Here is a 9,557-nt window from a genome sequence, read left to right as displayed (position 1 = left end):
GGGACAACGCAACCACAGGCACTGCCGGGAAGCGAACCTGCATCGCCCGCACCGCAGGAGACACCGCTAACCGCTCGACTAAAGAGTTAGGCCCGCCAGCCGGCGGCGAGCGTGTCTTCTTATCCATGCACATTACACTACAGATAAACCATTGCCAATAATCTGAGGCGATCAACAAATCCACACATTAGACTCTGTTTCCTTTGTCTGAACTTGCTACCATCTTGTTAGCTACAACGAGTGGGATATTATCAGTGAACAATATGAGGTGTTAAGATCGCGTACAATTACAAAACCAATCGGAGTGATGTGAGAGTATTGTGAAATGTTTACATATTGCATTTGGCTCATTCTGTGTCATTTGTGTTTGGCTAAACGGAGCATTTAGCTAAGTTATTGTGTTTTGAGTGTGTTTTACTGACATGCTAAAAAATAATGCACTCATTTCATGTTGTTAAAAAGGAATAACCTACAGTTCATCATATGTTTAAGATAAAAATTCATTAACCCTTTTGAGGAACATCATTGTAAACTACTGATAAGACACGTTAGTCCCTAGCTAATGGGTCTGACCCTTTAGCCGAACGGTTAGTGATGTCGCCTTGTGGTGCAGTACACCCCGTATCGAATCCCGCACCGGGCAAAAAAATAACCGGTTACATCATTCACTTTTTATTTTAAAAAAGGAAGTGTGGAAATGGTATTGGTTACGTTTTACCATTATTTTGACTTTGTCAATGCAAACTGTTGCCTATAGTCAAACAGACTTGTATGGAGCACAGTTAGTCATAGTGTGATGTGAACGGTTATTTCATAGCCATGGTTAATGGTTTTGAATGTGTAACTGGTTTATTGAGAAAAGAAAAGTGAATAAGGCACCATATACAGAAAATAAATAGAAATAATTATAACTGATTATATTTATTCTGCACTGTTACGTGCAGATTGTTTTTTTCTTTATCCTGGATTTGGTTTGGATCCATACCATATCGACTTCGATAGCGAGCCTGTCCCAGCTGTGTCGGTTCCATCCTGCGGAGTGACTGAACTGATCTGCTGCATCAGGATATCGGATACTGGATTCCAGATAAGGAACACTTAAAAGTGTTTTGTGTTACTACCCGGGTAGATTGACTCTCTCCACTTTATTTTCAAAGACAAACCAAAAGAAAATTTATTTTCATTGTTATTTTTCCTAAAACACAGAGCTCTATTTGTTGTAGGGTAATGTTATGCAGCCAACAGCTCCCCCTGGGGGCACTGATTGATGTATACTTGGCCCTGTGTAACATGCTGTGGTGGACACGTATTGGGGACAGAATTCAACCCAGGAACTAAGGGTTAAGTCATGGTTGCCCTGGCAGGTTAACGCAGGGTTAAGTTATGGTTGTCCAGCCAGTTTTCTGGTTATTCTTGCCACCTCCGCTCAGTCGAGCTGGGGTTTTGTTGCTCTCTGATTTACCGTGGATTAAAGAAAGTTGCCTACACGGCTAAAGTGTGAACCTACGGTCTTCTCCGTTCCTTCGGCTCTACAATGCCTCAGTTGCGTTATGGGCACAGCCGGTGAATACATGTTACTAAGCGACACAACCCGACTCTGTCTGTTATTTATATGCACCTACACCTGCAACACTATTTTATTTTGGGGTACTTTCAATTACAAAAGAAAACATTATTGTGAATGGTGTGGAACAGAGATTGTGCAATAAACCTGCCAGCTGTTCTGTTATAAAAGCGACGTCTCCTTGTGAGTCTTGTCAACCACACTACTCAGAGCCTAGGAAATTGATGTATAGCTATCCTTTCTAATTCCGAATAGAGGTGCTACATCTCACATATATGTTATGTGAGGTTTCCGGCAGGTTTTGTGGTCTACTATCACGCCTAGAAATGTATTGTCATATTGTGGGAGTGCAGGAACGAGGAGACGGAGAGATCGAGTCGAGTCACTTCCGTTTACTCGCCACACAAAACAACACCGTTACAGCGCAATCTGTCGTGGCAACCAGCTAACCGCTAGGCTGCTGCCGACATGACTCCGCCCCGGAAACTCTAAGCAGTGCTACGTCAGCACGCTGAACGTCCGCCTTAAAGGAGCAGCAGCCCCTGGTGAATCCACCCTCCACTAACCTTTCGCAAAGTACCGCCCCAGAACGGTGCTTGTCCAATCCTACCTTAGCAACGGTCCGTCAATCTTTCAAACACACAGCAAAATGCTGAAACGGTGTGCCGATGGGATCTGCAAATCGGATACTAGATATCTGAAACGTTTGGAGGGGTGTAATTTTATTTCCCTTCCCGAAACTCAGAACGCAAGAAGCACAATGTCGGCAATAGATTTGGCACTATAGCAGACCCCATGGCCAGCTTAATCCACCCAAAATCAACAAAAATACCTGTCTGCTCCAAGCTAAGCTTGCTACTAGCTATTATTGATAGCTAATACACATAACGTATTTTTACTGTTACTTTTACCCACACGATGCCCTGATTTCTTCCTTCATGTTTTGGTGTTTTCCAGCTACTTCCTGGATAGTTCTGAAATGCTTGACGGGCACAGCAACAGTAACTAAGGGGGGCGGGACTTTGCGAAAGGTCAATTGTGTATCACCACAATATACTCATTCTAGCTGGACATTGTCAATCAATACTTTTACTTTTGTGTTTATTTTATAATTTCCATCCATATAAGGTAAGAAAATTGCTTTTGTGTCAATATATGCACCTACAGTCTAGCCCCCCCCGAATTCAGGGAAAAAGATAAACTTTTTCAATTTCTTTCCTTAGATATTCAGAATCTTAGATTAGAATCATTTATCATCAGAATCATTTCAAATTCCGAATTTCAAATTCCATCAGAATTAAACAAATTAAACATTAAAAAAGCCTACTTAATAGCAATGTCTCCTCTTTTCAAACAACAGCTCCCTTTAAAAGTCTGTGTGTCTGTGCTGGGTGTGAAAGTATCACAGCATCAGTTTCCGTTAAACATTTATTATCTTTTCTAAGGTGGTTAAATTGAGATTTGTTATGTTGGGGGGGGCGGGGGGGCTTTGTGGTTTGCATGTTCTTGCCGTGTCTGCGTGGGTTTCCTCTGATTTCTCCGGCTTTCTCCCACAGTCTGAAGACATGTAGGTCAGGGGAGGTGGCCATACTAAATTGTCCCTAGATGTATGTGTGTGTGTGTGTGTGTGTGTGTGTGTGTGTGTGTGTGTGTGTGTGTGTGTGTGTGTGTGTGTACATATTTTGCTGTCCTTGTGGGGACCAAATGTCCCCACAAGGACAGCAAAACCTGACAGCACATACCTTGTGTGGACATTTCAGAGGTCCTCACAAGGAAAAGGGTGTATTTTAGGGTCAGGAGTTGGTTTTAGGGTTACGGTTAGAATTAGGGTTAGGGTAAGGGTTAGGGTTAGGAATGTAGTTTACGTGGTTAAGGTTAGGAAATGAGGGGTCCACACAAGGATAGTGAAATACGACTGTGTGTGTGTGTGTGTGTGTGTGTGTGTGTGTGTGTGTGTGTGTGTGTGTGTGTGTGTGTGTGTGTGTATGTGTTTTGTCCCTTTGATGGACTGGTGGCCTGTCCAGGGTGTCTCCCCGCCTGCTGCCCAGTGACTGCTGGGATAGGCTCCAGCGCCCCCCGCGACCCCAATTGGGATAAGCGGCTTGGATCATGGATGGATAAATTTTGTTTTGTCCAGATTTAAGGATAATTTGTTTCTGTCAAACCACTGTTTTATTTTTTTTTTCATTTCTATCGTGGTCACCTTCAAAAGCTGCTGTAAATTCTCACCAGAACAAAATATATTCATGTCATCTGCAAATACAACAAATTTCAATACTTGCATATATCATTTAAGTACAGAATGAACAGTTTTGGACGTAAAACCGACCCCTGGGGTACACCACAAATGATATCCATGCATGGCGATTTATGTTCGCCCATCTTTACAAACTGCTGCCTGTTTATCATTATTATGACTGTACAAAATGAAGTCAAATACAATACCAAATTTTTTATATTTTTCGAACACAAAACAAGACAAAATGGCATACATAGGAACAAAAAAGATATATTCAACAGTGTCCAGAAACGTAAGAAACTCAAATACAAGTTAAGTAAAAGCACAGCATGCATATAATGTAAAGAATTATTAGTAAAAAAAAAAAAACAACACATACATGGATGGGAAAATCCTGACTGTTCATTAATCTTAACACACCCGCATGTAAACAAAATTGTCTTTCTTCCTTTTAAACATGTAATTTTATCAAATAACATGATTAAATACCACTAGCCAGGAATATTTCAATCAGCTGTTGAAGACACTGTGTCATTTTCTGTTTTGTGTGGACCTCTTTTTACAGATGAGATTTTCAGACTCTTCTCGCATCCTTTCAAAGGGCCTATTAAAGGAAACAATTTCCCCTTAAAATTTGCTGTGACGCAATGGATATAGTATTTTTTCTCTACATTGAAAAATGCTATTGTCCTTTTATCATAGTCCAGAAACACGCCAAGTTTATCAGGTTTCAGCACAGAGGGGAAAATTTTGGGATTTTTCTCAACAGTTTTCAGTTCTTTATCGAAACATATGCTCCAGCAGCCGTTCTCAGGATAGGTTTGTTCATTTTTTGCCTTTCTCTGCTCCTTTGTTGGCTCCTGGATGATCCCAATACTCCACTGGGTCTTATTGCTCAGGTTAAACTCCCAGTAATGTCTACCGCTGTCATATCCAGCCTCTCCCAGGACACAAGTCTTATGTATAAACCTCTTGTCGGTTTGGGTTTTCTGTCTATCTAGTTCTCCAAATGACACGGACTTTTTGTCTTCCGACAGCTTGAGTCTGCCGTGTGCAGTATCAGCATCAAGCATTACATCGTCTGTAAAACAGATTAACGACACCTTTCTGTCAGTTGAAATACAAACATGACTACTCTAGAGTATTCGTTCGTTCATCAAATCATCTATTTATTTATTTATTCTTACTTTCACTCATTTGTTCAAAGATTGTGTTCATTCTAGCGAGCAAAACTGTATTCTTCAGTGAATGGGGGGCAATGTTACCTGCATGATCATACATTGACATCCAAACTGAAAACAAAAAATAGAAAGCATTGATTATTATCTATTGCTTTTTATGCAGAAAACAAATCACGTTGGCAACAACACTGAAATCATTTCATTTTTACCTGTGTCTGGGACTTCTCCAGTCATTTCTGTTTTATGGACAAGCGGGAAAGAAATGAATAGGGAGTCAAAAAAGAAAAGAGCACCCATTCATGCAAATGACAGTACTGTGATAATAGTCTCGCATTTTGATGACTGTGTCAAAGTTGAGATCCAGAGAAAGTGCGGTTGATCCACTGTTTATGCTGATACACTCTAAAAACAGACTCAGTCTAAAGAAACAATCGCGAAAACACTTAAGATATGTCATTTTCTAGATATAATATGGATCATTCGATTTCTGAAGGAAGTTACTCCAGAACTTCACCTCAATGTATGCTTACAATCTTGGAGCAGGCCACGTGGCTCCAGCTAAATGCTGTAGAGTTGTTGTTTTTTTTTAATGGTATTGTAAAAGTCATCCAGTATCTATAAAATGGCCTTGACAAACCGTTCTTCCTGTTTCCGATAAACTGTGTTGTGCACAGTTACCCTCACTTTGGTATTTACAAAAGCTCATATTTGTATTTATGTATGATACCGCCGCTACATACCTATCAAGTGTTCCTGAATCTCTGTGAAATAAACAAAATACAAAATTATCTACAGTAGGTTAAAGGCTTTATTTTTCCAAATTTATTTCAACTCACTTCCGTACCTCTTTTTTGTTTTTCCAAGTCCTCCTCCTTCTCCGTTTGAGCTGTAAATCGAATAAAAAGGGTATTCATATTAGATAATCATAGACCCAGAAGGTATCTGACAACTGAATGAATTTTAGAAAATTGTTGAAATTGAGTAAACATCTTTTGTAGCATTTAATTTTACATAATTTCTGCTGTTTCCTGTCTGCTTCTAAAAAAAAACAACAACCCAAAAACAAACCACAAAAACACTGTAATTCGTGTAAAAGCTTCCTCTGTGCTGAAATCAAATTGGCTCATTGATGACTTCTGAATAGTAGGTTAAAGGCTTTGTTTTTCCAAATTTATTTCAACCCACTTCCGTACCTCTTTTTTGTTTTTCCAAGTCCTCCTCCTTCTCCGTTTTAGCTGTAAATCGAATAAAAAGGGTATTCATATTAGATAATCATAGACCCAGAAGGTATCTGACAACTCAATGAATTTTAGAAAATTGTTGAAATTGAGTAAACATCTTTTGTAGCATTTAATTTTACACAATTTCTGCTGTTTCCTCTCTGCATCTAAACACACACACACACATGCACACGCACGCACGCAATCACGCACACACACACACACACACACACACACACACACACACACACACACACACACACACATACAAACAAACAAACAAACAAACAAACACTAATTCATGTAAAAGCTTCCCCTTGAGGCAAATTTGTAATATGTGATATTGGGCTTTACAAATAAAATTGACTTGACTTGACTCTGTGCTGAAATCAAATTGACTTCTGGATTCATAGACTTATTTTAAACCAACCTCTCCTCACGTGGAGCAAAGATGCAGCTATGGAAGTCAACCCAAGGAAAATAGAGATTGCAAAAACAGAAACGTAGGCCCGCTCAAAAGCACTTTCTTTGTAGTACTCCTCTGTTATGAGAGAGAATCAGTAGAGGTCAAAGGTCAGAACACAACAATTGCAATCAAAACCTACTTTCAATAGCATCTGTGGTGGAAGGTGCATCAACCCAAAACCTTTTTTTTCTATAGGTGGTAAACATAGATTAGATTATGATTTATGTATCTAGATTGCGTACATTGGATTTAGTGAGATGACAGTTACAAAAACCAAGTGAATACTTTTGATCCGAAATCAGACACTTAACTGTGACACCTACTGTCACCACATACTTGCTAAAATTGAATCAGGACTGATGGAAGATGTTTTTTAGGAGGATGCAATAATTGACATATTTTAAGACAAGCCAGTTATATGATTTAGGAAAGAGTAAAAAAAAGTATAATTATAGTTTTATAAATGCTCAATAATTCAGGTAAGGAAATCACAGAACGTTTAATCGGTTCATCTGGACACAACGTTTATTGAGAGAAATGTTTCATCACTCATGTAAGTGACCTCTTCAATGGAGAAGTCACTTAGATGAGTGAATGTGATCATGAATGAGAATCTATAAGTATATTTGGTCTGAAAACCAATGTTTTAAAGCATACGGCTTCACCAGCAATTTGTATCGTGGACTCCAACTTGTACTCCCTGTCCTGTGATGTCACCACGCAAAAGATTTCCTCCCACTGGCCGCCTTCTACATTCACTGTGCTGGTAACGGAGTGCAATAGCTCGGGTTTTGAAGAGCTGGTTCGTTCGATTGTTGCTGACATCAACTCCTGTCCTCTGTGGTCTATCCAAATCATATGGGGTTGTGGATACCAGGAATGGGACCTGCAGCTAAATTGAACGGATGATTTGTGGTGCCTGACCAGAGAGATCCTGGGAACACTGCCATGCTCTGTTTTCGATCAACACAGAATAAGAAAAAAATTAGCCAATGAAAAGATAAATAACTCATCCTGTTTAAAGTTAGTTTTCATGATCTACCTTCGTTCATAATGCTCCCTCTAGAGACTTCATAGTACACACCTAGACACAGTGGGTAGGTTCAAAGGCCACTTACGTATGATTTCGAGATCAATGGGCTCCTCCCGAGCCTCCTCCTGCTCAGAGACATGGCAGAGGTAACGTCCCGCATCGGCCATCCTTAAGTCCTTCAGCAGCAAAGACACATTGCCTCTTTCCAGCTGCTGGGTAAGCAAACTCACCCGGTGTTCGCTGCCTTTTCTCGCTGAAATCTTTTTGGATTCATACAGATAAAGGTAGTCAAGAAACTCGCCATGCCTGAACCACCTGACGCTCATAGAAACAGCACTTGCGTGAGAAGAGAGGACGCACGGCAGAATGACGTCATGGCCCGCCAAGCCAATTACAGTATGAGACGGGACGATAAGGTTGAACTCTGTGGGATTTTGCGTAAGAGAGACAAAAGAAATACAGGTGAAAATCTCAGAGATACACTCGTAAGAGCAAATGATGTGTATTTTTATTTATCATTTCAAATTTGCTGATAATGTTTGTTTTCAGGCACAAAACAAGAAAAAAGTATGATCAAACCGTCGATGCATAATCAATAATCCGGGTAAGAAAGTCAAAGAAGGTTGAACCAGTTCACCAGACTGACGATGCCACTTAGTGGAGTGATGAAACGTATCTGTCAATAAACGCTGTATCCAGATGAACTGATTCAACCTTCTTTGATGTGATAAAACTGTCTACTGGTCATGAATAATAGACGACGTATACACTCCAACTCAATACATTGAAGAGGGGGCGTCGTTACTATTCATTTCTCATCAAAGTCAGTCAGCAAGGTAAATGTGTGTTTACCTGTGTTAATAGGACTGGCATCAAGGATGACCCAGACTATGATCTTAACGCAGATGTTCCGGATCAAAGGCAACATTTTATCCCTGACAAAGGGTACAGAGCAAATTAATCAATAATGAGCGTGCTAGTTTCTACTAAAATGCCCCCCGCCAGCAATGCCCCCATATTGCTAGATAGCAAGACGACAAATGAGTCTTGACACTTACGTCTTAAAAACAACCAGAACGAAACTAGGGTCGGTAGTCTGGGGGACGGGAGTTTCGAGATGTGATGATTCAAATAAAAAGGACGAGCCGACATTTCCCGAGAGAGAACCTAGCTGTAGCAAGGTCGTCTGTGATCAGCAGAGGAAAGGCGTAATAATAAAAAGTAAAAACACTAGTGTGCTCAGGTGAACTTCATTGCAAGATGTGTTTCCTCACTTGACATAACTTCAGGAGATAACCTGAAGGCTAATGTTAACATTTACAAGAAAACTAGGCAGGCTGATGTTAATGTAAACTACTAATAAGAGCCGTTAGCCCCCTAGCTAACGGGTCTGACCCTTTAGCCGAGCGGTTAGTGATGTCGCCTTGGGGTGCAGTACATCTCGTATCGAATCCCGCACCGGTCAAGAAAATAACCGGTTACATTAATCTTACCTATGGCTGTTTCTTCCCAGCAGAAACCTGAGGTCTGATAACTGTGGGAACTGACAGACAGTCGAGGTATTGTCATATTAAACCACACCCACACTGTGAGCGGTAGGACCGCCGGTAGCGAAGTTCAAGGCTGACACCGTTTGATCGTAAATAATTGTCCTTTTGTACCGTATGATTTGGGCAAGGGGCTTATATTACTTGGTCTCATTCTCCACTCAAACTAACGAGTAATCTAAGAAAGACAGAACATTTGGTTCTGTTTTTATTTTTATTTTCTTGGCAAATTGCAAAAAAATAAATGAAATAAAAATGCACCTTTTGGTTGGAGGCGCCATCTTGAGGACAAGTAAACGTATTGCAG

General features: G+C 40.3%; 1 protein-coding gene across 1 annotated transcript; it reads right to left on the bottom strand.

The window, feature by feature from the left end:
- Positions 1-4,094: 4,094 nt before the first annotated feature.
- Positions 4,095-9,212, bottom strand: LOC130131007 (butyrophilin subfamily 1 member A1-like). The gene is made up of 9 exons (XM_056300867.1): positions 9,197-9,212; positions 8,762-8,889; positions 8,556-8,638; positions 7,789-8,127; positions 7,336-7,623; positions 6,635-6,745; positions 6,178-6,219; positions 5,829-5,870; positions 4,095-4,884 (listed from the first exon to the last, which is right to left on the bottom strand). The coding sequence occupies exons 3-9, from the start codon at positions 8,629-8,631 to the stop codon at positions 4,310-4,312; spliced, it is 1,473 nt and encodes a 490-aa protein (XP_056156842.1). The 5' UTR covers positions 8,632-8,638; positions 8,762-8,889; positions 9,197-9,212; the 3' UTR covers positions 4,095-4,309.
- Between the last annotated feature and the right edge of the window lie 345 nt (positions 9,213-9,557).

The sequence above is a fragment of the Lampris incognitus genome, chromosome 20 (genome assembly GCF_029633865.1).
Source record: "Lampris incognitus isolate fLamInc1 chromosome 20, fLamInc1.hap2, whole genome shotgun sequence".
Classification (NCBI taxonomy): domain Eukaryota; kingdom Metazoa; phylum Chordata; class Actinopteri; order Lampriformes; family Lampridae; genus Lampris; species Lampris incognitus.
This window is presented reverse-complemented; position numbering and strand designations above follow the sequence as displayed.